The sequence below is a fragment of the Panthera onca genome, chromosome E3 (genome assembly GCF_046562875.1).
Source record: "Panthera onca isolate mPanOnc1 chromosome E3, mPanOnc1 haplotype 2, whole genome shotgun sequence".
In the NCBI taxonomy this organism is placed as follows: Eukaryota; Metazoa; Chordata; class Mammalia; order Carnivora; family Felidae; genus Panthera; species Panthera onca.
The window spans coordinates 26,680,074-26,707,042 of record NC_138354.1 but is presented as its reverse complement, the minus strand read 5'-3'; the positions used below and the strand labels follow the sequence as shown (position 1 = coordinate 26,707,042).

The following is a 26,969-nucleotide window of genomic DNA, read 5'->3' as shown; positions in this document are numbered from 1 at the left end:
GAGTGGCTCAAGTAAGAAAATATCTAAACTAATAAGCACTTCTTCAAAATATTTTCATTGGCCACATCTCCCCAAGAGGACTGGAGTATAGAGAACTTGACTTCCAAGAGTTTGACATCTGGAGAAGATTTAATTCATGTCTTCTCAAAGAAAATAACCATGAAAGTGTTTCATTAACTCCACATCTGGTTAATAGTAACTCTTTTACTTTGGATACTTTAAAGAGTACTTTTTTAACCAAAAAAGAGAGTCAAGGGGCAGGTAGAGAGAAATGAGCCCAGTTCACCTTATTTGCTCTGCAGTAAAGTATTGTGTTGTGTGGTAGTCTTACTGGAATATAGTTCAGTGATTTTTAGTAACAGTTACTTAGCTATTTACACAACTCAGTTTTAGAGCATTTTTATACCCCCTCCCCCAAATTCTCTCAAGCCTGTTTGCACTCAGACCCTGTCACTTCCAGCCCCAGAAAGCTACTGGTCTGCTTTCTGACTATAAATCTGCCTTTTGGAGACCTTTCGTGTATAGGGACCATTCTTTGTGTAATCTTTCGCCTCTGGATTCTTCCACTTAGCATAATGTTTTTTGAGGTTTGTCCGTGCTGTTGTATTGATACCCTGTACCTTTTTGTTGCTAAGTAGTAGTCCGTTATACGGATGACCACGTTTTTTTTTTTTTTTGTTTTTTGTTTTTAATTTTTTCTTTTAACATTTATTTATTTTGGGGAGACACAGAGACAGAGTGTGAGCAGGGGAAAGGCAGAGAGAGAGGGAGACACGGAATTTGAAGCAGGCTCCAAGCTCTGAGTTGTCAGCACAGAGCCTGATGTGGGGCTCGAATCCACAAAGCGTGAGATCATGACCTGAGCTGAAGTCGGACGCTTAACCGACTGAGCCACCCAGCCGCTCCATTGAATGACCACATTTTTACTTAACCATTAACAAGTTGATGGACACAGGTCATTTCTACTCTGGCTATTATGAATGATGCTACTGTGAACATTTGTATAGAAGTCTTTGCATGGACCTATGCTTTGATCTCTCTTGAGTAGATTCCTAGGGGTAGAATTGCTGAGTCCTATGATAAGGGTATGTTTAACTTTTTGAGAAATGGCCAACCCGCTTTCCAAAGGGCTGTCTGTTTGCATCCCTACCAGCTTGGTGTGTGGGTTCCAGGTCCTCTATATCTTGTCCAGCACCCGTGTTACTGTTATTTTGATTGTAGCCACCCCAGTGGGTCTAAAGTGGTATCTCATTTGTGGCATTAATTTGAAATCCCTGTGGACTGATGATGTTAAGCCTCTTTTCCTATGCCCATTGGCCATTTTTCTCTCTGTTAGTGAAAAATGTACTTAATAAGACTGGCCTATTTTAAAAATCAGGTTATGTTCTAGTTGAGTTGTAACAATTCTTTATGTATCCTTGATACAAGTTCCTTATCAAGTGTCTCCTGGTCTGTGGCCTGTCCTCATTTTCACACTGGTGTCTTTTGAAGGGGAGTTTATAATTTTAACAAAATCAAATTTATCAATAGTCTCTCTTTTGACTCATGCTTTTGGAGTAAATAGCTAATAACTCTTGGTCTAATTCAAGGTGGTGAGAATTTTTTCCTATGTTTTGTTCTAGAAGCTTCATAGTTTTAGCTCATACATCTAGGTTTATGGCCCATATTGAAGTGATTTTTGTGTGTAGTATAAAGGTCTAGACTTGTTTTTTTGTTTTTGTTTTTTTAAATTTTAGTGTTTCTTTTTGGAGAGGGGGAGTGAGTGGAGGAGGGGCAGAGAGAGAGAGAGGGGGACAGAGAATTAAAAGCAGGCTCCACTCTGTCAGTGCAAAGCCCAACGTGGGGCTTGAACTCATGAACCGTGAGATCATGACCTGAGCTAATGAGCTAAGCGGCATGATCAAGTCTGACACTCCGCTGACTGAGCCACCCAGGCTCCCTTAGATTCATTTGTTTTGCATGCAGATGTCTGGTTTTCTTGCCAACATTTGTTGAAAAGGCTGTCTTTTCCCGATTGAATTATTTTGGCATATTTATCAAAAGTCACCTGACTGTAAATGCAAGGGTTTATTTCTGGGTTCTTGAATTAATTCCTTCAATCTGTGTAAGTCTCTCCTTATGCCATTACCACACTGTCTCGATTACTGTAGCTTTATGGTAATTTTTGAAACTGGTCAGTGTAAGTGTTTTACATTGGTTCTTTTTTTTTTTTTTTTTTCCCAAAAATGTGTTTTGGCTATCCTGGGGTCCTTTGCATTTCCATGTGATTTAGAGGATCAACCTGTCAATTTCTACCCACCCTCCCCCCCCCCCCCCAAAAAAAAAAAAAAGACCTTCTGGGATTTTGGTAGGGATTGTGTTGACCTTGTAGATGAGAGAAATTTGCCAACCTAGCAGTAATGAGTCTACTGATGCATAAAATATGTATCACTCTTTCTCTTGGTGGGTATCTGGTTTTTCCCTTTTCTCGTTGTTATGAACGATGCTGGTGTGATCACTCTTGGACATGCCTGCTGGCCTCTCTGGGGATGAGGGCCCTTACCTGAGAGTGGGTGTGGGGTGTGTGTGCCTCTTCAGCTTTATCAGACAACATTGAGTTACTTTCCAGCATAGCTGTGCCAGCACGCACTGGTAGCAGCGGTGGGATTGTGGGAGTCTGTGTTGTTGAGCATCCTACCGACGTTTGGTGTGAGCAGACTTTCTATTTTAATTTTTCCAATTTAAGAGATAATAAAATCATTGTATTGTGGTTTTAATTTGCAATTCCCTGATTATAATAAGATCAGGCATCTTTTTACTTGTTTATCGGCCATGTGGGTTTCCTTCTCTGGAAAGTAGCTTTCATTGATTCCTCTTGTTCATTTTTCCATTATATTGTTTGGATTTTTTCCCCACGTATTCTCAGTGGTAATTGTCCTCTGATTGATTAGTCTGTTTGCTTGCTTCCTTTGATCTGTCTTTCTTTCTTAGTATTTGGCTATCAGTTATCTTTATCCTTTTGTTTTTGGTTATTTGGGGGTGTGTGTGTGTGTGTGTGTGTGTGTGTGTGTGTGTGTATTTATATGCCTAATTCCTAACTGAATTCTAGAAACTGCTAGTGGCCTTGTAGAATGTTACTAATTGGAAACAAATGAAAAACACCATTTTAGTACTTTTCCAGCAGTGCTGATAAGTTCCATAGCAAGTATTTCAGGCAGAGTAATTTATCAGTCAGTTGTTCAGGAAATGTCTGCCTCGGTGGTTCTCTACCTCAGCTGCATGTCGGAATTGCTTGGGGGCTTCAAAAAGGTCCTGAGTCTGAGCTGCCCCCCAGACCAGCTTAATTAGAATCCCTGGGATTGGGACCCAGGTGCCATTATTTTTAAAAGCTCCCAGATGATTCCAAAGCTGAGAACATACAGGCTGTAGAATGCTTAGTTAGCAGAGTTAGCTGCCGATTATGGATCTCATGCACCCAGTGCGTTTTGGGTTCCGCGGCAACGGTCACCTGGAGCCTTTGTCAAAAATGCCGATGACCTGGCACCTCAGGTGGAGGTTTTGACCAGTAGGTTTCACATGGATCAGGGACTCTGTATTTTTAACACCTTGGGCTGCCTCATTTTTATTTAGGAAACTGCACCAAAGCTTTAAAAAAACTGGAATCTTCGGGGCGCCTGGGTGGCGCAGTCGGTTAAGCGTCCGACTTCAGCCAGGTCACGATCTCGCGGTCCATGAGTTCGAGCCCCGCGTCAGGCTCTGGGCTGATGGCTCGGAGCCTGGAGCCTGTTTCCGATTCTGTGTCTCCCTCTCTCTCTGCCCCTCCCCCGTTCATGCTCTGTCTCTCTCTGTCCCAAAAATAAATTAAAAAAAAAAAAAAAAGTTGAAAAAAAAAAAACTGGAATCTTCAAAATAGTGATTTAAAGGCGGGGGGGGGGGGTACTTCAATTTATGACATCATTATGACTTGAACTGTGGATTGAAGAAATTCTGCTTCCTTTTCCCTTCTGGAAAATGTCTGTTCTGTGATACCAGCCTGGGAGAGCACTCCACACACAGATGTTGGGAAGTGCCAGCTGTGTTTAGTTTGAAATCTTCTGTTTGAATCGTGTCTTCTCACCTCACTGCTGGGCGCTACTCCTCTCTGAGGAGCCCTGGGTGGGAACTCAGGAGATGTCACACCCATAGGAACCAAGGGCTGTGTATCATAAACAGTCTCTAGGATTCAGAATTGTTTGCTTTTTCCAAGCAAGCCCTGAAATCTCGCGGGGCTGTTGTTTAAGCTGGAGCTTTCCTGAAGGGCGGAAGACGAACAGCAAGTGAGGCCTCAGGAAGTGGATTTCTATGAACATCCAAATGCTACATTTGGTGTCAACACCATTGTTTTAACGCCTTACATTCCCCTCACCCTTCTGCCCTCCCGCCCCTCCCCCCCCCCCCCCCCCATAATACTTGGGCTGTAAGAGGTTGTTTTGCACATTAGACACTGTGTTTATTTTTAGGCTCAAATGCTGTGGAGAAACTTGGTGAATTTAACAATTTAGGAATTGGATGACCACGCCAACCTGAAAACCCATGCCAGCCTACCTTTTGATAGGTTGCACATTATTTCCATTCTCTGCACGTCGGAAATGCATATTAAAGGACTCATTCCAAATGTCAAGTGTCTTTTCTTTATAATGTTTCTTTATTTATTTTGAGAGAGAGATACAGCACGAGCAAGAGAGGGGCAGAGAGAGAGGGAGACAGAGAATCCGAAGCAGGCTCCAGGCTCCAAACTGTCAGCACAGAGTCTGATACGGGGCTCAAACTCATGAACTGCGAGATCATGATCTGAGTCAAAGTCACTTAACTGACTGAGCCACCCAGGCACTTCAAATATCTTTTGTTTTTAAGTGACATATTTGTATCTGAAGGTCAAGTGTTTAGTTGTTTGTATGGACTTGTGAATTGGAAAAGATTTCAGGGCATTACATTTAGTTCTTCAAAGAAGAAATAGTTGTGGGTTTTTGTTTTTTGAGAGAGAGAGAGAGAGGAAAGGACATGGAGGGAGAGAGAGAGAATCCTAAACAGACTCTACACTGCTAGCACTGAGCCCAATCCAGGGCCTGAACCCACGAACTGTGAGATCATGACCTGAGCCAAAGTCGGACACCTACCAACTGAGCCACCCAGCTATCCCAAGAAGAAATAGATATTTTGCTTTTGATCATAAAAGATGACTTAATCTGGGGTGCTTGGGGCCACGTTGTGTGGCTGCAGTCTTCCATTAAGAGTTCTGTATGTGTCGATGGCCCTCTGGTATGAGTGATAATCGCACGGGGACTGAGCGATTCCCTGCAAAGCTGGAATGTTCCCCGTGTTGAGTATCACAGTTGCAGACAAACATGTGCTCTCTGAAGCTTGTCATCTTTGCTTTTAGAGGGAAGTTTGGAAGTGAGGATAAATCATAGATGTTACGGGGATAAAACGTACAGCACAGGGAATATAGTCAGTGGTACTGTTTTATGGTGACAGATGGGGGCTACACTCGCAGTGAGCTTAGCACAATGTTTTTATATAGTGTAGACTTGAAACTAACGTACGTTGTGTGTCAACTGTACTTCAATTAAGGAAAAAAAATAGATGCTAGTTTTAGAAGCCCTGGAGATGTACTGATGGGAACATTTCATAGAAGAGAACGTTAAAGAATCAAGACCATTGTGAAATAAACCACAGGAGGCTGTGCTGAAAAGCAGTTGGAACAAAGATGGACTCATCTGTGAGGACACTGATGGGAGAGGTGTCCTTGACTTCTCTTGGTGACTTTGATGCTGACCCTAGTTCGCTGTATGAGCAAAGATCCTTCTGGATGAGATTCCTCAGTCCTGTGGTTTTCTTGGAGGGAAGTGACGGTGTCTTTCCATTAGAGGCTCTGTAGAGAGCAGAGTCTGGCCTCCTTTGTCAAAAGGACAGTGGTTTTGTTTATCATTATATCTCCAGTGTCTAGCATGGGGCTTGGCACATGGTAAGCATCTGCACTTGTTTATAGAAATTAATTTTCCAGTCCTGGAGCATTCCAACCAAGTCAGACACGATGGAGTGAATTTCCTTTTATCTTCTCTTTTTTTAGTGTTCAAAGCTGCTTTCGGACACAAGCGTTATTCAGTTCTACCCAAGCAAATTTGTCCTTATCACCGACATACTTGACACATTTGGTAAGTTCTAGTTCTGTTCATCTTAGATCTAGAAAAGACATCTGTTTTGTTGGAAAGCTGGATGGTAGCAGTGCTTTAATTTCTTTTGAGGTTTAAGTAGTTGGGTAGACCATGAGGGAGACCAGACCACTCCCCACCTCTGCTCATTAACAAGGATGCTATTTTTGAAAGAATCTTAAATCTCATGTTTTCTAACCTTCTGATAGGCTGGAAGAGCAAGTGAGTGAAGCCAGGGGGAACTGGGGAGCACACTTCCTATCTGAACCGGCTCTTGTCTGTTGCCCTATTGCGTCTGGAACTCCCTTTGTCAGAACTGAGTGTGGCTTCTCTGCCCAGCACTCCCAGTGGGTTTCTCTCCTGGGGAATATGGCAGCATCCTCTGTCCCATTGCCCAAGCTGGAGATCTGAGAGTCTTTTACCCTGTGCCCCATGTTTAATCCAGTATGAGGTTCTTCAGTATCCTGAGTCCCTCTTGAGTTCGTCCATTTTTATCTGTCTTCACTATGATCACCTTAGTCCAAGCCACAGTGCTCTCCTGCCCAAATGACTGCTGCAGCTCTTGTGAGCTTTCCCATAGCATCACGGCTGCCCCTCACCCCGTGCTCCCCACCTCAAGCTGAATGATCTAGACTGAAGAGAATAACCTGGATCTCCTCTGGAGAAGTAGGAGGCCTTTGTGCTCCTCGGTGGTTGTCAGTGGCCAGGACATCAAACCATGCAGCTCTCAAGGCTATGTTTGATGTTCAACAGTGAGGTGCCCCAGGAGAGCTAGCACATGGAATTGCCTTCTGAGAGCTGAACCCCTCGTGGACCAGAACAGAGACATTGGCTGTCTTACCAAGGAGGGACCCATGGACTCCCAAGCAGCAAGTCTCATCTGTAACCCATAGAATGATCTAATGTGTCAGAAAACAAAATATCAAGCAGAGATCCCCGTCGTCTTCACAGGAGACCGGGGACTGCATGTATTGGCTGGAATAAATGATAGAGAATCTAACTCCTACTAGTTATTTATTATATAGGGGGTTATTTATTATTGTCGTATGCTGGAAAGCCCAGGGGTGGTTTCTGGATTCAGGAACTCAAACAGTTGTGTTGGCATTTTCTAGTACTTTGCCTAGGATTCGCTTCATTCTCACTCTGCAAGGTGGTATCAGTTCTTTTGCTAGTAGTCCCAGGATGAGGAAAGAGCTTCATCCCATCATTCAACAAAAAGTTCCAGAATTCCATTTCCTTGGCCTGGTTAGTTCACAGGTTAGTTTCGGAGTCATTCATGGTATCTGCGGGATGAGTATGCAGATTATCCAGGTCACCGAAAAGCAGAAAGGTGATGCTGTTCGCAGAAGAAAGGGGAGTGGGAGCTAACTGGACTACAAGAAGAGATGGCCTGGTTGGGCAACGACCCGTCGGCCCAGGAGCTCTGCTGAGTACAAAGGATGTGTCAGTAATAAGAGACAAAAATCCTCACCTTTGTGGGCTTATGTTCAGTGAAAGGGTATTTGCAAAAGAAGTAAACCCAATTATGTGTTAGATGATGATCAGCTCTCTGGAGAAAACAAAACAAAACAAAAAACAAAATAGAGCAAGGTGAGGGGAATTGAAGGAGGGTCGGTGAGGGGTGATGGAGACTGCAATTTTAAATAGGGTGGTCACAGGAGGCCCTGCTAGAAGTTGCTATTTGAGCAAGTGCTTGAAGGAGAGGAGAGATGAGCCACATTCTCTCTGGGTATGGAAGGGATCGCCCATATTAGGCTAAGGGACCGCTGGTGCAAAGGCCTTGGGGTGGGAGTGTGACTGACAGGTTTGGAGAACGGAGAGGCCAGGGTGGCTGGGAGTGGGGTGTACAGGGTGGTGGCATGGGAGCTGAATGGGTCAGAGACCATGGTGGGCCTTGTAAGTCATTGGAAGGGCTTGGGCTTTGACTCTGAGGAACCCCTGGGGGGTGTTAAGCAGAGAAGCAATGTGATGTGATTTGTTTGTTAATGCTTGTTAATTTTTAAGAGAGAAGGGGGAGGGGCAGAGAGAGAGGGAGACAGAGGATCTGAAGTGGGCTCCATGCTAACAGCAGAGAGCCCGACACCGGGCTCGAACTCCAGAGCCGTGAGACTCCTGACCTGAGCCGAAGTTGGACACTTAACCGACTGAGCCACCCAGAAGCCCTGTGACGGGATTTGTTTTAGTGGCTGCTTGTTGAGACTAGACTGCAGGGCAGAGGTAGGGCCGGGAGCCTGGTTAGGAGGCCATTGCTGCACTTGAGGTATGAGGCCGAGGAGGCAGTGGGGATGGAGAGAATGAATGGATTTTCAGAATGGACGGGTGAGTTAGGCTCTCAGAAGAGATACCAAGTCATACAACTTTTGGGCCTTGCCTTGTCCTCTTACACAGCCTGCTTTCAGGAGCGAGGACGTCAGTCAGGGAGAGGGGTCGATGGTTGTGTCTGGTTCTCACAGTGAGTCAACATGCTGGCCTCTGGTTTCCCTCACCTGCCTCTTGCAAGTTTCTTTTGCATGAGTCAGCATCCTGAGTGACACTAGCTCGGGGACACCAGTGGACCAGTTTCTAACCTACAAGCGTAGCTGGATGTGGACATTAACTTTGTGAAAATTTTGCACACCCATTTTGCCAGCCTCCAATGGTGGCACCCCAGTCTCCTGCCTTGGCAAGCTCAGGATACAGTGCAGGTGCCTGTCCTTGCCGCATCCCAGAAATTAGCTGGGCTGAGAGTTGATAATAGCAGTGATCAACCCTCAACAAATAATGTCCTTGGTCCCGACTCCATTCTGGGTGCTTTAGAGATAATAAATCACATCCTCGTCATCACAGCATGTGAGGCGGGTTCTGTAATTAACCCCATTTTACAGATGAGGGGCGTGAGCCACAGCTTGCCAAAGGTCACAAGGGGAGTGAGCGGCAGAGCTGGGACTGTGAGTTCTCTCTGCAGTCGAAGACCTGTTTTATTTCTCTTGTATGTGGCTCACAGGGGAGATTTTACTCTCTGTGAAAATTACAAATGGGTATACGTTTGACCCAGCAACCTCACCGCTGGGAATTCATCCCATTTATGATAGCAAAGCCCAGCAACAACCCAGGTGGCCATCGGTAGGGGACCAGTTAAATAAATGACGGTCCATCTGTACGCTGGAGCATAGGAAACCCATAAGAAAGAGGGAGGGTGTGCTCTGTTTTCCGCTGTGGAGGGATCTCCAGGGTATATGTGTCATCACGAGAGAAAGTCAAGATGCAGAATAGAGTATGTTCTCTTTTGTGTAAGAAAGAAGGAGACGCTGGAAACCTTGTTGACATTGACTTGTATTTGCCTGAAGAAACGTTAGAAGGATGTCCAAGAAACTAAGTAAAGCGGGAGCCCTCAGAGGGTGGCGGGGGCAGTGAGGTTGGACAGGGATGGGCCAGAGACAACCTTCCCTCAGTACCTTCCACAGCCTTATTTGAATTTTGAATCAGGGGAATGTTTTTTCCTGTTAAAACCAAACATTTAGATGAGGTACCGACTTTCAACACTATTCTCCCTCCTCTGCTTCCGAACCATGCTCCCAGTGGTGCCCTTGTCAGGATCTGTTACAGATGATATTCCTCAGGACTATGAGGCAGCCTGGGTCTGCAGGTGCTGAAGGAGACTCTGTTGTGCTGTGGGCACAACATAATGGACAGTTTTCGCCTTTTACAAAAGAGGTGGGAGATCGGAGTGCTGAGATCCACTTGGAAGCATCGTCCTAACACTGCTCCTTAGGGAGGTGCGTGACAGTATGGGGGCAGGTGCTTGGTGGTTGACCTGGACAGCTGTAGGTTGGAGCATCTTGCTGGGCAGGGATATGGGACACAGCCCTGAGCATTTGCAGCGAGAAGGCGCATGCTGGCCTTCCAGTGGGATTTCACTGGAGGCACCAAGCACGGAGCCGGGCCCTGGAGTCTATCTGCCCATGTCCCATGCCTGCGTCTCCTCTTCCAGAGTCATGTGTACCTGAGCCTTGTTTTTTTTCATCTGTAAAATGGCATAACAGACCCTGTCTCTGGGGGGTTTTGGGGCAGAATTAAGAGAATGCATAGGAAGCATATAATGTTTTTCCTCTTCTAAGAACTTGCCTGGCAGGATCAGCGTAGACGACTTTGAACGGTACTTGGTACAGAGTAAGTGCTCAGAAAACATTAGCAGCTCTCACTGTATTCATTTTAGTGTTACTGACTGAGAACATTGTGAGTCAAGAAGGGAAATCAATCTAGGATTGGGTATTATTTCTCAAGACAAAGGAAAAAAATAATTCACCAAACTCGCTTGGCCAAAAATGATTTAGTAGTTAAAGGCCCCTTAGCATATGAATGCGAAACGTAACAATTACTTGTGGTTTCGGAGGGGTGGCAAGCTTATTGTGAAGAAAGTAAAGGTGTTGTGTGCTCATAAATCTGGTCCATGCACCGTAGGAGGTGAGAAGTTATACAGCTGTCCAGCATGGCCTGCTGTGTGATGGCCCAGGGTAAAATTATATGAAGTCCTTAGTGCCGTGCTCTGTGGTCATCACAGCAGAGCCCATCATGGTGCCAGGTATGGCTGCCACGGGAGCCCAGGGCCGCACATAAGGAAAGCACTTCCTGCCAGAAGGCAAAAGGCAGGTGGCTTTGAGAACTAGGGTTTATTCCATAGGTTTCCGGGGACCTTCTCAGTTGAACTGATGGTACACACCAAAGATGGGAAACTTTAAAAACTTGCCCAATGTTCAAGCCCCACCTCAGACCTTTTTTTTTTTTTCTTTTTTAAGGTTTATTTATCTTTGAGAGAGACACAGAGCATGAATGGGGGAGGTGCAGAGAGAGAGGGAGACCCAGAATCTGAAGCAGGCTCTAGGCTCTGAACTGTCAGCATAGAACCCAACGCAGGGCTCGAACTTCATGAACCGGGAGATCATGACCTGATCCGAAGTCAGACCCTTAACTGACAGAGCCACCCAGGCGCCCCAAGAGACCATTTTTATCAGAATCTCTGAGGACAGACCCAACATCAGCTTATTTTCAGACATGCCAGGTGGCTTGAATGTTTAGCCGAGGTTGGAGACCCCTGGTTTAGAGGGATGATGGAGGCTTGCCACTGTTTTTAGAGATTCCCATACCCAAGACAAGTTATAGCTCGTAGACTCGTGCTTGCCTAAAACCATGGTTTTTACACGTGGTGTATACAAGAATTCCCTAGCAAGGTTATTCAAGATTCATATTCCTAGTCTTCACCCCCTAAAATACTATTTTTCACTAGCTCTGAGGTGAGCCCCAGGAATGTGATTTTCAACAGGGGTCTTTATGTGATTATATCGTAAGTAGTCCACACTGGGAGAACCACCTAGATGGCTCCTCCGTTTGGTTGGCTTCCTGCCCTTCATCTTAGCCTTGTGTCATTTCTTGGTGAAGTCATTGGATTTCATGTTCTTAGAACTTCCTGTCTCTTTTTCCGTGTATGGACAGGATGTGTGGTTCTTTGGTGCCCTGAACAACAGGGTTATGGGGTGTGTGTGTGTGTGTGTGTGTGTAAAAAAACAAACACATGAACTCAGGGAAATACTTTGAACATTAAAGGTGATTTGGGAGTCTCTGGGAAATGAATAGAAGTGTAATTTTTATCCCTTGGATATGGATAGCATTTTCTAAAATACACAGAATAAATAAAGCTTTTAGTGCTAGATTAGGGGGTGGCTTGTAGACTAAGTCTACCCTGCCCACTTGTTTTTGTAAGTAAAGTTTTATTATTATTGAAACACAACCACAGCTGTTGGCACATTGTCTATGATCGCTTTTGAGCGACAACAGATTTGAATAGTCGCAGTGGACCTGTGACCCACATCACCTGAAATACATTCATTTATGCATCTAAGAAAAATAGAACCTCGACAGTATGCCAGGCACTCATCTAGTCCTGGGGATATACCCATGAACAAAACAGACACAGATTTCTACTCTCGTAGCACTCAGTAGTTGAATGTCAAACGAGCAGATCACATAAATGAGTGAAGCAGGCAGTTGCTGAGAGGCAGAGTGGTGGAGACCAGGGCAAACTGGGTAGTGTATACACCATTTGAAAGGGCAGCTGCTAATCTATTTTAGCTCATTTTTATCCTATAGGGATGTGGGCCATTTTTGGTAGATCATTTGCGAAGAGGCAGGAAATCGGGTTTTTCATGTAAATGAAAGTTTTTACCTTTTGGCAACTAATTAAAAAATGTTAAAGCACTTTGTGTTGTGGGCCAGATGGAATGGATCCCTGGCTGCCCATTTGCAGCCTCTGCCTTAGAAATAAAACGTGGACTGTTGCCTATTTATCGAGTGAATGGAGGTGCCCAAGGTCCCTTTGGCCCTACATTTCCCTCTCTAAGGGGAGAAGGATTACTTTCCTGGATCTCAGAAAGTAAAAAGTTTCCCTCATTTTATTAAAAACAAAGAAATGGGGCTCAACGTTTGTCCCACTAGGTGGCAGCATATTATCATGAATTGAAGCGCTCTGGGCGATGCCATCTCTGTGCCCCTAATTAACAAATGTTTATTTCGTGTTTGCTCCTGAGGAGCCCGATGCTAACCCCTTATGTCCTTCTCTCCCCAGGAAAGCTCGTGTACGAGCGCATCTTCTCCATGTGTGTGGATAACCGCAGCGTCTTACCAGGTGATGTTGTAGCTCTTCTGCCTCTGTTATTCTGCCCTGGAGTTGTGATTAGAAGGCTTACATCAAGTCAGGATTTACTGAACTCAGTATAAGATTTCTTTTGTGTTTGATGTGTTAAAAGTAGAAAAAACACCTCTACAGATTTCTGACCATCTCCGTTTCCTAAAAACACTAGAAGGTTTTCAAATGGCCCAACCAAGAATTTTGGGCAAGTAATTTGAATCTAGGAAACCAAAAAGGTATTACATCTAGATTTAAGTGAATTTTTTTTTTTTTTTTAGTGTTTATTTATTTTGAGAGAGAGAGTGTGCTAGCACATGCATGTGGGGTAGGAGCAGAGAGAGAGGAGAGGGAGAATCCCAAGCAGGCTCTGCGTTGTCAGCACAGAGTCAGAGGGCTTGATCCCATGAACTGTGAGACTACACCCTGAGCTGAAGTCAAGAGTTAGGCGCTAACCGACTGAGCCACCCAGCTGAACTTTTATAGCAACTTGAATTCCTTTGCTGCTTGGCATTTTTTCCTACATAATGTTCCCAAGAAGCAACTTGCAGAAACCAAGTTTATATATATTAAAGAACAATGACAAATAAATCAATAATTACAGATGCTTTAAATTTACAATTGGTGCTTAAGTGATGTTTGCATTAAATTTATTGCCAATCCATTTTACGTTTTCAGGAGGTTATAATGGGACAACTTGATTATGAACCTCTCTTATCACATAAATGTTTTTAGAGCTGCTGTAAGGAAACCTTCTCATCCATACAAATTAAGATAACGAGCCTGCTCCAACTCTGCCTGGTCTCGGCCAGATGATGGCATTAGTGACAACAACCCATAATTGACCTGTTCACTTATCCTTTCTTTCATCCGTCTGTGTTATCTGTTATTTTAAAATGATTTAATGCAGTTATTTCTCAGGAAGAAGAGACCTGTGGGGTTCTAAGAGTCATCTTGTGTCAGATGATCAAACCCACGGGGAAGAGCCAGGGACTTGCATGCGGCCCTGCCGCCAGCTAGTGGGAGCCTTGTTCTTATGCTGAATCTGCGCTGTCCAAGATGGTGGCCACGGGTCACATGGGACACTTGAGACCTGGCCAGTCCAAACTGAGGCATGCCGCGTATATTAACAAAACACTTGGGGGCGCCTGGATGGCTCAGTCTTGGTTAAGCAACTGACTCTGGATTTTGGCTCAGGTCATGATATTGCAGTTTGTGAGATTGAGCCCTGCGTCGGGCTCTGTGCAGACAGCTTGGAGCCTGCATGGGAATCACTCTGCTTTTCTTTCTCTGAAAATAAATAGCTAAGCATTAACAGAAAAATACACTGGATTTCAGAGACTTAATACAAACAAAAGACCAGGAAGTATCTCACTAATGATTTTTTTAAATTGATGACATGTTGAAATGACATTTTGGATGAATTGGGTTAAATGAAGTATTGTATTAAAATTTCACTTGTTTTGGGGCACCTGGGCGGCTCAGTCGGTTAAGCATCCGACTTCAGCTCAGGTCATATCTCACGGTTTGTGAGTTTGAGCCCAGCATCTGGCTCTATGCTGACAGCTCAGAGCCTGGAGTCTGTTTCAAATTCTGTGTCTCCGTCTCTCTCTGCCCCTCCCCCTGCTCATGCTCGCTCGCTCTCTCTCTCTCTCTCTCTCTCTCTCAAATATAAATAAACATTAAAAAAAAATTTTTTTTTTTAATTTCACTTGTTTTATCTCTTGGAACATGGCTCACATGACATTTCCATTGCAAGGTGCCGTTCTAGACCCTCCCCTTCACCACATCACAGCTGTTATGTTTTTATCAGCTCTTCCCATGTTCTAGGGCATCAAGATTGGGAGGTGGTGAGCCTGGAGAGGTAGGCAGGGGCCAGCCAGAGTGCAAAGGCCTTCTCTGTCAGCTTTAAGGATTTGGGAAATGTGGGTGCACTTACTTAATTGATACTTGCCAACTTGTACACTATACCAGCAGCGACAGATGCACGCTTGTAGGCAGAATTAAACCCAAATAGGTGTTTTCTTTGGCGACAGTAGTATTTTTTTTTAAAGATTTTATTTTATTTTTGGGGCGCCTGGGTGGCTCAGTCACTTAAGTGTCCGACTTCAGCTCAGGTCATGATCTCACCATTGGTGAGTTCGAGCCCCACATCCGGCTGTGTGCTGACAGCTCAGAGCCTGGCTCTTGCTTTGGATTCTGTCTCCCTCCCTCTCTTCCCCTACCCCTGTCAAAAATGAACATTAAAAACAATTCTTTTTAAGATTTTATTTTTTTCCTAAAAAAACTGCTTCAAATGTTTATTTTTGAGAGAGAGACTGAGTACGTGTAGGGGAGGGGCAGAGAGAGGGAGACACAGAATCTGAAGCAGGCTCCAGGCTCTGAGCTGTCAGCACAGACCACAATATGGAGCTTGAACACAGGAACTGCAGGATCACGACCTGAGGCAAAGTGGGACGTTTGACCAACTGAGCCCCCCAGGCACCCCTTAAGATTTTATTTTTAAGTAATCTCTCCACTCAATGTCGGGCTCAAACTCAGAACCCTGAGATGAAGAGTCACATGATCTGCTGACTGAGCCAGCCAGGTGCCCCCACAACGGTATTTTTAAAAATAATTTTTGGTAGGGGCACCGGGGTGGCTCAGTCGGTTAAGCGTCCCACTTTGGCTTAGGTCATGATCTCACAGTTTGTGAGTTCCAGCCCCGCATCGGGCTCTCTGCCCTCAGCACAGAGCCTGCTTTGGATCCTCTGTCTCCCTCTCTCTCTGCCCCTACCCCACTCGCACTCTCTCTCAAAAACAAGTATACAGTAAAAAAATAAAATAAAAAGAAAATGCTTTTTGGTACATGTTCTGCTACCCTGTATGGTACACCTAACCCTTTAAGAACATAGATGTTACTTGTCTAATCCCTAGAGGTATTTGAGTTTGCATCTACTACAGTAATTTTCCTTCTTCCCAATTTTCACTAAGTATACAAATGACATTTTAGAGCCAGTTCACGAAGTTATTAACAACTTCCTCCCTCCCTAAACCGTAGAAGTTCAAGATGAAAGGCTATTGTCCTATTCTTTTCCAGTCCTTGTCTAAATTTATTAATTAGCACTTACATCACTAAAAACTCTTCCTTCCTCAATACTTTTTTTTTTTTTTACCTTCAGCAATGCAAACCAGGTTTTTGCTTTCTGCAAGTAATTTCTTCATTTATTTATTTTTTCTTTCAGTTAAAATCTTCATCTGCATGTAGTGTTCTGTGGTTCCAAGAACCTGAAAGAGAAGGGCAAATCTCTCTCAAAAATGTCAGTGATCTTGGGGATGTCTTTTAACAATAATTATGCAGAAAGCTTTTCAAATCTACTGTGCAGAATTCTGCCCAAAGAGATTATGTGCAGAGAGAAATCTGGTGGCATGTGTGCTCATTCTTTCCATTTGAATCAAGTTCTGACTGGTGAATTTCATTTTTGAGCCCTTCACCTTCAGGAATTTTAACTAAGGCGTACCTCTTAGGAGTTGAGGAGGATGCCGGTGTCCTTTGGGGTCATGGAAAGTATGTACTACTAGATGGGGTGGTTTTCCCCGCAACATTTCTTAATCCAGCACATTCACGGAGAGACCATCTACTCGAAGTGATAAAGGAACTTTATTTCCATCTTGGGAGAAATAACTTGGGTTTATCGCGTTGTGGTTCTCGTCAGCTGTGGGCATCCCCATCTTCAGTTTTTCCCCGAAGGCTGCATCTGGGTAAGCAGAGTCCTTAACTGACCTGGCCTTGGAGGCCGGTACCAAGATGACATCCCTATAAACACTGTTATGTAAAGAGACCTCTTGCTGCTAGGGTAGAGACTTGGCAAATTAAAGAGAACTAGACTCCTCCCTCCTCCTGAAATATCCACAGAAGTTCAGGGTTGAAGGAAGAAGCACCATAAAAGAAAAATAAGTGGGAACTAGAAGGGAGAATCTCTGCTGTTACATTGAAGTCTCTGAATTGATTTCCAAATTCTGAATTCATTCTCCGTGTCTCAGCTCAAGTGCTAAAGTATAAATGGTGCCCCGTTAAGCCATTCCTCTGCTTAGACCTCCTTCATGGACTTTCCATTGCACCTTGAAAAACTCTGACTCCTGGGGCACCTGGGTGGCTCAGTTGGTTAAGTTGGTCTGACTCTTGATTTCAGCTCAGGTCCTGATCTCACAGTTTCGTGAGCTTGAGCCCTGCATCGGGCTCTGCTCTGACAGCGCAGAACCTACTTGGGGTTCTGTCTTTCTCTCTCTCCCTCTCCCTCTTCCTCTCCCTCTCCCTCTCCCTCTCCCTCTCCCCGTCCCTCTTTCTCTTTCTCCTTCTCCCTCCCTCTCTCCTTCCCCCTCTCCCCTGGCTCATGCCGTCTCTCTCTCTCTCTCTAAAGAGAGAAAGAAAGAAAAAAAAAAGAAAAAAAAAAATAACCTGACTGCTCACCAAGGCTGTAGCCAGTGTGACCTGGCTTGTAATGCCTGCTTCTCCTCTTCCTGCTCACCACATTGGCTTGCTTTTTTCTTCTTTGACCTCCCAGACACCATATCTACCTCAGGGCCTTTGCCCTTGGTGTTTCCTCTTTCTGGAATATATTCCATCCACATTTAAACATGGCTGGCTCCTTTTTATATAATTCAGGGCTCAGCTCAAATGCCACCCTGGCAGAACCTTCTCTGACCACCCTAATGAGTCTGCACCCCTAAGTCACTCTCTAATCTAATACTTAGTTTTATATCTTTCATGGTATTGACTATTACCTGATATGTTTGCTTGCTTGCTTATTTTTTTTTCCCATTATGTTTTTGCCGCCACTGGAATCTAGGTTTCATGAGGACAGGGTCTGTCTTGTGTATTGTTACCTCCTTAGAGGCTAGACTCCTGCTTTGAGTTGGTTCTTAAAACATTTGTGTTGAGCAAATGAAGTCTAGGAATGCAAGATCTACTTTGCTACAAGGTTATATTTATTTAGTAAGTAAGTCAACACTATACTTAGTGTGGGGCTTGGACCCAAGGTCAAGAGTCACATGCTCTACTGACTGAGCCTGCCAGGGCCACACTTCACTATAGGATTTTAAAGTTCTGCATAACATAGTTTTTTCTTAATTTCTTTGTACTGGCATTTGCAGACGATTGTATAGCTTGCAGTCAATGTGGACATGCAGGACAGCTTGCCTTTCTGTGCCTCTGAGGTCTCCAGTGTCCAGCCCTGGGCTTCACCAGAGAAAGCTCTTGCCAGGGCTGGTAGGTAATGGCTTATGGTGAAGCTCTTTTCTGGATCTCCTTTCCCTCAACTGTAGAGTGAGGGGTTTTGACTGCAGAGACTTATTTTTGTTTTTGGGTTTCGGGTCCCATGATTCAGTCGGTCATATGAAGGGAAATGAATCCCACCCCTCCTTTTTCCACAGAGCCTGATTGACAAATGAATTTAGGAATATCCCTTATCTTTTCCTGTCTGGATCTCTTGGAACTTGAAAAGTTACTTAAAGTGCACGGGTTCAGGGCAGGAAAGGGAAAATGGTAATTTCCCTTCCCTCTGGAAATGGCACTGAGAATAGTTCTTGAATGAATGAAGCATTCCATGATGTCCAAAAATAGATAAATACTTGAGATTGCAGTTTCAGAATATCTGTAGTTGTGAGTTGTGACTGTTCTCTGCTGGCGAAGTACCTAGAGGTTTATCTTTTTTGCTGATTCTATCAGAATTTTGATCACCCTAATCGTGTGCCACTCATTTGCAGAAAGCAGAATCAGGGACAGAAAGTGATTCTGTGCCCAGCGCATTAGGGCAGCAAGCTAGGGTTCGTTTGCTATATTCTAAAGTGATTAACTTCTCCCTTTTTGATTGAATCTTATTTATTTATTTATTTATTTATTTATTTATTTAGTAAACTTTACACCACTCATGGGGGTCCAGCTCCCCACCTCCCAATCAAGGGTTACACACTCTACCGACTGAGCCAGCCACGCAGCCCCCCCTTTTGATTAAATATTAAAAGTATAAAGCATATCCAGCAGTGGGATAGGGATCTAATATGTGGAAATCATTTTGAAGAAATCATATATTTTAAGTTTATTTATTTTGAGAGAGAGAAGAGGGGAGGTGGGGAGAGGGAGAATCCCAAACAGGTTCTGTGCTGTCAGCACAGAGCCCGACGTGGGACTCAAACTCATGAACCTTGAGATCATGATCTGAGCCAAAATCAGAAGTCAGATTTTCAACCAACTGAACCACCCAGGTGCCCCTAAAAGAAATAATTTCTGCCCCTAGAAGAAACCAGTGCCACATGATGAGTTTGTGGGGGCGGGGGGGGGGGGGGGAAGAGGTTGTTTTTGATTGTTTTCCTTGTTCCCTACTCTCTTCCATTCCTTACTAAGATGCATGTCAAGACTAGGCTTGGGTGCCAGTTCCAGAAAACTCAAAATAATAATAACAAGGTCAGGGCTGGTGGGGCAGCCAGCCTGGTGCCAAGGATCCTGACTTGTGTCCTGTCGCTCTCATGGCTCGAGGTCGTGATGCAGGTTGTGGCATCACAGTGGCATTCCATCCAGCAGGACGGACAGAAGGAAAGAAGGAGTGGAGGTGTTCCCTTCAAGACATTTCCTAGAAGTTGCACTACTGTTCCTATCCTGGGACCAGAAGCTGGTTGCATGGCCATACCTAGCTGTGGGGATGGCTGTGTGCCCAGCCGGAAAGGGCCAGGCCTCTTACTGAAGAGGAACAGTACAGATAATGGGGGAAACTGGCAGTTTTGCCACAAGACGACTCAAGTCTTGGAGGGAGTATTGAGCTGTCAGTCTAACTGGCAGGTTTCTCACCTTGCCGCTTGGTGTGCCTTCAGGTCTGGCCCAGGTGATACGCAGAGCACAAACTTGGATCACATGCCACATTACAGTTGTAGGCTTCTAAATCATCTGGAATTCCCAACCATATCGTCATAGTTACTGGCGGGTATACCAAGAATCTCTGGCTTGTGTTGGAGGCGGTGGCTAAGAATGTAGGCTGTGGAGCCAGACAGCCTGAGTCGAACTGCAGCTCTCACATTTGCCTGCGGTGTGCCCTTAACATCTCTGGGCCTTGGTCTCCACATCTATCAAAGAGTAAAATGGAAGTATGTACCGTGGAGGGCTATTGGGGCGATGAGGTGACCTGATATGTGTAAAGCACTCTGAGCATCATTTAGAAAGTCTCGTGTGTAAGCTCTCACTGTCACGGATTGTGTATTAATAAGTGGAAGGAAAGACCCAGGAGAACTGGGTAGGGCACGCTTTCTGCCCCATTGTAACGTTCTCCTATCTCAGGACTCCTGCTGCTGTAACAGATCCGAAGAAACAGCGGGGCTGATGGGTATTGTTTTTGCATTCCAGATCACTTCTCTCCAGAGAATGTCAATGACACGGCCAAAGAAACATGCTTAAATTGGTTTTTCAAGATTGCTTCCATCAGGGAACTCATTCCGAGATTGTATCCTTTTTTTTTTGTCTGATGGTTTTAAAGATAGGCTGAAAGAGTTGCACCACTAATAGAAGCCATGTGATGGGGCGCCCTGAAATTCCTGTGGAAAATTTGGTCCCGTTACGGTTACCAGCCTGAAAATCCAGGGCCAGCTACATCGTCGAAGCCTTTGGACTCCTCTCTCCCCAAATGGTGTTCTGTTTTCTTACTTTGAATATGATGCCATGTTCCAGGCTTTTGTTTCCTAGAGGAACATTCCCACATTAATTCTCTCAATTAAAGTGTTTCATCTTTATGTGTTTTCCCTGGTTTCAAAAACTTGAACAGGGTCAGGGTTCCCTGCACAAATGCAAGTTTTGAAGAACAGAATTCACCTTATACACAAACGAATCTTGGTTAGCTAAAGTCCATTCTTTCCCCATAAAGCCTTGATTGGAAATGCTCAAAAGTCAGCTTAAACTTCAGCACGCCACGGTGAATCAGCCTGTCACATTTTCCAAAATTTATTTTACATAAGTATGAAACTTTGAAAACCAAGTAGGGAAGCCACAAGCCGTTAGCTTAGTTCTCTGGACTAGTGAGAGCCATTGTGCCTCCCTGTCCTGAAGTCCTGCCTCTGTACTGTTCATGAGTAGTCCAGTTTTTTTGCCATAGGGAACAGGCCATCTGGAAAATGTCTTCCTTAATGGAATGTTTTCGTAGTTATGTGGAAGCATCCATCCTGAAATGTAACAAGTTCCTCTCCAAAACGTAAGGCTCTTCTGATATGTCTAGAATCATAACATTTCCAAGAAATCTCATACTTATACTAATGGCGATATGATAGCTATCATTTGCCGAGTTCTTAGCATGTAGTTAATTAGCATGTAATAGATCTAGTGCTAAGCACCTTCTGTGCATTTTCCCATCTCATCTAAATGGAAACTTGTTGAGGTAGAGCATTTTATTTATTTATGCATACTTTTAAAAATTTATTTTTGAGAGAGCGTGTGTGTGAGAGCACAACATGGGGGAGGGGCAGAGAGAAGGGAACAGAGGTTCCCAAGCGAGCTCTGTGTGGACAGCAGCAGGGGCCCGATGTGGGGCTGGAACTCATGAACGTGACACCATGACCTGAGCCGAAGTCAGATGCTAAATGGACCGAGCCACGCGGGTGCCCCAAAGAGAGCATTTTTGTTGCTGTTTTATGGAAGAGAAGGGTCCAGCTAGGAGAAGTTGGCTGAGTACCTCATGGAAGAATCCTGACTCTGTGTGGTCTTGGCAAGTTATTTAGCATCTCTGGCCCTCCATCTCTGCGAACAAGTCTGTAAGAAGAGGTCTAGGAGGGTTTGTTGAGAGCATGACTGGCCCACAGCGGGCTCATGCTCAGCTCAGTATTTGCTGGCGCTGCAGACGACAGTGATGAAGCTGATGTCAGAAGCAAAAGTCTTTGCCCCTGAGCTGCATGTTGCTCTGGGTTACCTAAGGCGTTGTTTGATGCAGATAATAAACTCCCTAAAGCCAGAGGCTGACTGTTCATGCTCAGTAGTGATGTAGTTTGAGTTTGGAATATGTACCAAAGGTGTTTCTTTTGGATCTAAGGGCACCTGGGTTTAGTTGTTGGGGATAACCCTGGTGCTAAAGAAATAGTTGTTTTGCCTCACCATTCAGGGAGGATGATGCCCAAGGCAGAGGGAAGTGCCATGTCACAGGAGAAAGAAGTAAATCACAGTTCACAGTGATGGGGGATCATTGATGGCAGCCTGAGGTGCCAGGAGCTGGGTGCCAGGATGGAGTGGGGCACAGAATAGGAAGTCAGTGCCAGAGGAATAATAGCTATGGCGAGAATGTCAAGAAGGTCAAGGAGTAACCAGTGGATGGAAAATAACTGAGGGAAAAAAACTGTTAATAAAATAAATGTGACCTCAAACAGGCAAAAAAGTAAAGGTTAGACTCCAGCACTGAGCAAATGGTAAAGACTTTAGCAGTGAGTGAATTGTGTCAAGAGAGAAAGACTATTGTTAGGTTGCCTTGGAAAATGCAAGGTTTGGCCTTGGTTTGTCTCTGAAATTGGATTGTTCCCCCCCCCCCCCCCCCACGCTTAGGAAGCATATGTACCTTTATCTGTATTTTAAAAGATACAGAGTTTTCCCAAGGGGTATAATGCTGCCCTCTTTTTGTTTCTAACAGGGGGATTTCAGAATGTCTGCCCCGACTGACGTGTATGATTCGAGGGATTGGAGACCCGCTGGTGTCTGTGTACGCGAGGGCCTATCTGTGCCGGGTAGGCTGCGCCGGGTCACTGGGCACTCACACGGGCTGCTCACACGCTCACGTAGGCTTCTCCTTCCCCGGCATCTCACGAGCCACCACAAGAAGGACTTCGTTAGCTGCTAAATTTAGAACACGGCTCTTCCACAGAAAGCACAGCTGTAGGATTTCTCTCAAAAATTAATTTTAAAGTAGATCCACTTAATAACTCTAATTAGGGGGCGTTTAAGGTTATCTTCTTACAAATGAACTGGTTTTCAGAATTAATTATTTCTCCCGTTTTTGCCGGGAAGGAGGCTCCCAAGGCATTTCGGCTGATAGATAGGTTGCTTTTCATTGAGTTGAAGTCTGCTTTCCTTTTGTCTTGGATTGGATTGTGTTATTGGTTTCTCCCTTCCCACATTAAAGAGTTGGTGCAGGGTGAGAGTGGGTGGGGGCAGCCCAGCAGGGTGAGGTGCTGATAAGTGTCAGCAGCCACGGAAGGCTACAGGCTACGAGAGCCTCTTCTTGGAGCTGCTCTGATGGAGGAGGTGGTCCCGATTGTAAATCACTTAACTTTTTCCTCTCTTAAATTAAAAAAAAATTTTTTTTTAATGTTTATTTATTTTTGAGAGACAGGACACACGTGGGGCAAGGGCAGAGAGAGAGGAAGACACAGAATCCAAAGCAGGCTCCAGGCTCTGTGCTGTCAGCACAGAACCCGATGCAGGGCTCGAACTTACAAACCAGGAGATCATGACCTGGGCTAAAGTCGGATGCTTTACCAACTGAGCCATCCAGGCACGCCAGCCTTTTTCTCTCTTAAAGCACCACGAAGCTTCTACTTGAAACTCTTTTCCTTTAGAAAAGTGCAACCCATGGAGAGTTTACAGTTATTTTTCGTCAGCTCCTAGGGAGGCTGAGCTGCTGTCAGCTTGCCCAGGGGGTCCTTGTTAGTCCCATCAGCTTTATTTGCCTTGAAGGAGGGCTTTTTGCCCCTGTTTTCTAGGGTCCTCATGAACTGCAGACTTCCTGGAGGACAAAGCTACGGGGCCTCCCCCAGCTCTTGCTGGTGATCATTCATATTTAAAAAAAATTTTTTTGTGTTTATTCATTTTTGAAAGCACAAGCAGGGGTGGGGCGGAGAGAGAGGGGGACACAGAATCTGCAGCAGGCTCCAGGCTCTGAGCTGTCAGCACAGAGCCTGATGCGAGGCTCGAACTCACGAACCGCAAGATCATGACCTGAGCCAAAGTCAGATGGTCAACGAACTGAGCCACCCAGGCGCCCCAATCATTCATATTTTTAAATCAGAATGGTGAGAACCGGTATTCTTGGACCGACTTCCTTTCCAGGACATCTAGCAAATGACAGAAGCCCTGTGGTCTCAAGTGTCACAAAGAAATCAAACAGTCGATGCCCTTGGAATAAATAGCAAACATCATTATGAAGGACACTATTTATAGGTCTGCTCCCTAATACCTGAGAAGGAAAGAAAACACTTCTCATTTAAGGGCAGCATACTCCCCGTTGGTAACAGAGGCTAAAGCGTTGATGCATTGCCATCTACTTGAAACTTGGGTTGGAGTTTTTCTTACAGGAGTATTAGGTATGTTTCCTAGAGCTTCGGCTTTGGAATGTATTGAAGCTTGAATACTCCTGAGTCAGGGTTTGTTGAGGGCCTATCATGTGCAGAACACTGTTGGGTCCTGTGGGGGAAATGCCGGCTTATCGTCATTTGCATATCTGCACTCCACTGCCTTTCCCTTTTTGAACACAGCACATTATTCAGACTTCCCTTGACATCTGTTGAATAATAGAGTAATAAAGATCTAGTCACTGTGCTTATTAATGAAGATGATTCTGGTCATTAAAGAGAAATAAAAAAGGTGGAACTACGCGTTCTTTGCAAATCCATTCAGTTGTAAAGCTTGAAGTTTAAAGTTGCAAGGTTAGGGAAGAGATATATCTGTTTCTGGCATTTACAACGGCAGATGCAACTTTAAAACTTAGTGACAGTGAAGAGAGACTGCAGACCTAACCCGGGAAGACCGGTGACAGAATGCAGTTGATCTGTTGAAATGATGTTTGTTAACCCAGGTTTTGCATCAGTTGCCTACGTTGGGTAGTTCCTAAGTCTTTTGACATAAAAGGGACAGCCTGTGCATCCCTAAGGGTTCTTGCAGTCGCAGGCGGCAAAAACCCAGTTCATTCTATTTTAAGCAAAAAGGAAGGTTTGTTGGCTCATGTGTCTGAAGGATCTCGGGGCAGTGCAGGCATGACTAGTTCCGAGGGCCTTCAGAGTGTCACCAAGAACTGTCCTCTCCTTCATGACTCAGCTCTGCCTTCATCTGGGTTGACTTCATTCTGTGCCTTACTCAGCAGCTCCAGGCTTCCATCCTCTCAGTGGAAAGAGAATGCCTTTTCCTCAGAAGTGTGGGCCAGAGCCTCATGGCTGACTCTCAGTGGACATGTTGGGTCACTTGTCCCTCAGTAGACCAGTCATTGTGGCCATGGGATGAGATCTGCCACCTGAGTAAGCCCGGATCTTTGCCTACCCCTGGAACTCAGGGTAGGATGGGTCCAGCTTCTCCTCAAACCTAATGCTGTAAGAGGGAGGTTTGCTTCCCCAAAGATAAATCCAATTTGCTGATGCCAGAAATAGGGAATGCACGCTAGGCAGGCGGAAACAGCAGGTGGAAATCATGAGCTACTACCCTTGCTACTCTGGGTAGAAATCTTTTAGACCCAAGCAGATTTCCAAGCTGCTCATTTGTCTTGATGGAAAGAAAGAAACAAAACACAGAAAGCAGTGAGTGGGTAGGGCGTGGGCGGAGCTCAAAGCTGTTTATTAAAGGAAAGTATGATTAACTCCTCTGCGAAGTCACGGCCCCTTCAGCTCATTGCTGTTGCTTGTTCACTGGGCCTTCCGTAACTGTTGCCTAACAGATAATTACTGCCTTTTCTGCGGTATGATTAAGTGGAAGGGAAGACAGTAGAACACAGTAGAACTGGATCTGATGTTTGTTAGTATTTTTTTTTATCTACTGCTTGTCCTTGAAAACCTCAACAGCCACGGAGCTGCCCTTGGAAGTCAGCGCCCCATAGATCGCGCATGATTCTTCTCAAAGGGACTCTTCATGGTCTCTAAAAAATATCATCATTGTTCATCTTCATGACCTTGAGTAGGGGGAGGTGAGCGGGCGGAAATCTGTCCCCGTTTGAGGAAACCGGGTCCCAGAAAAGCACCTTCTCCTACAAAGTTGTTTTGTGCTTAAGTAGCAATTGGAATTGAGATGTATCCGAGAAGCTCAGTTGAAGAAACATTATGATGCTTTTGTTTTATTTTTTTTTATTTTTTAAAAATTTATTTATTTTTAAGAGACAGAGAGAGACAGAGTGTGAGTGGGGGTGGGGCAGAGAGAGAGGGAGACACAGAATCAGAAGCAGGCTCCAGGCTCTGAGCTGTCAGCACAGAGCCGGATGCGGGCTCAAACCCACCAACTGTGAGATCATGACCAGTGCTGAAGTCGGACGACGAACTGACTGAGCCACCCAGGCACCCCACTATGCTTTTGTTTTAAACACATGAACTCCCCTCCATAGCTCATACCTTCACTTTTCCATCCAATCCCAGGGCTCTGGCTGCCTTCTCTATGATTAGCAAAATTTTTCAGCTGGAATGTTCCACTCTTTTTTAAACAATGAATGCAGGAGCCAATGGGTTATAGCATTGTTCTACCACATGCTGGTCTTATATAAAATTGCTTAAAATACGTTGAAAAAAGCTTGTCTGCTTCCATGACTGCCCAGCAAAGAATGAATCTGTAGGTTTTCACAATGCACTGGTGAAATCCCAGCTGACTGTCTTATACCAAAGTCTTTTTTGCTTCATCTAGTAAGTGCGGCCACATGTGTGTTTCTTTTTTTTTTTTTCTTTTGAGAGGAAGAGGATATTGTATACACAATCCTGAGGGTACTTTCTTCCTTTGCACTGTATTGATTTGTTCTCTTGGTCATCTGTTCAGAAATACATTCATTACCTCTGGGAAATTGCAAAGATGATTACTGCAAATGTTGCCTCTTTTTCATTAAAAATAGCTTCTGTGGTTTTTCTTATAAAAGTATGCATGCTTATTGAATAAGAAAACAGATAAGCAAAAAGAAGAAAAATTAACTTTCTGGACTCAATGCCTACATTTATTCCTGTGTCTATTTTTAATTTACAAAAATGGGATCCCACCGTATATATTATTTGCAACCTGTTCATCCAGAGTCAAGGTAGTTTTCTTTTGGTTGGCCACAGGTGGGGATGGAGGTGGCTCCACATCTGAAAGAAAGCCTGAATAAGAACTTCTTTGACTTCCTCCTCACATTCAAACAGGTAAGAGAACACTGTCGGAACAGCTAATTGATATAACAGTTATATGATCACAAATTCACAAAACCCAG

The 26,969-nt window shown here is 44.6% G+C and overlaps 1 protein-coding gene across 4 annotated transcripts in view; it reads left to right on the top strand.

Moving 5' to 3' along the window:
- VPS35L (VPS35 endosomal protein sorting factor like) overlaps window positions 1-26,969 on the top strand; it is a 115,606-nt gene that overhangs the window by 23,796 nt on the left and 64,841 nt on the right. For 3 of the 4 annotated variants that reach the window (XM_078439918.2, XM_078439917.2, XM_078439916.2), the window contains exons 8-13: window positions 6,089-6,173; window positions 12,769-12,828; window positions 20,201-20,297; window positions 20,991-21,038; window positions 22,458-22,551; window positions 26,824-26,901. In XM_078439918.2, coding sequence (XP_078296044.2) covers window positions 6,089-6,173; window positions 12,769-12,828; window positions 20,201-20,297; window positions 20,991-21,038; window positions 22,458-22,551; window positions 26,824-26,901 — 462 coding nt within the window. Of the gene's footprint in view, window positions 1-6,088; window positions 6,174-9,749; window positions 9,926-12,768; window positions 12,829-20,200; window positions 20,298-20,990; window positions 21,039-22,457; window positions 22,552-26,823; window positions 26,902-26,969 lie in introns of those variants that run through there. The other variant, XM_078439919.2, reaches the window with a different exon arrangement.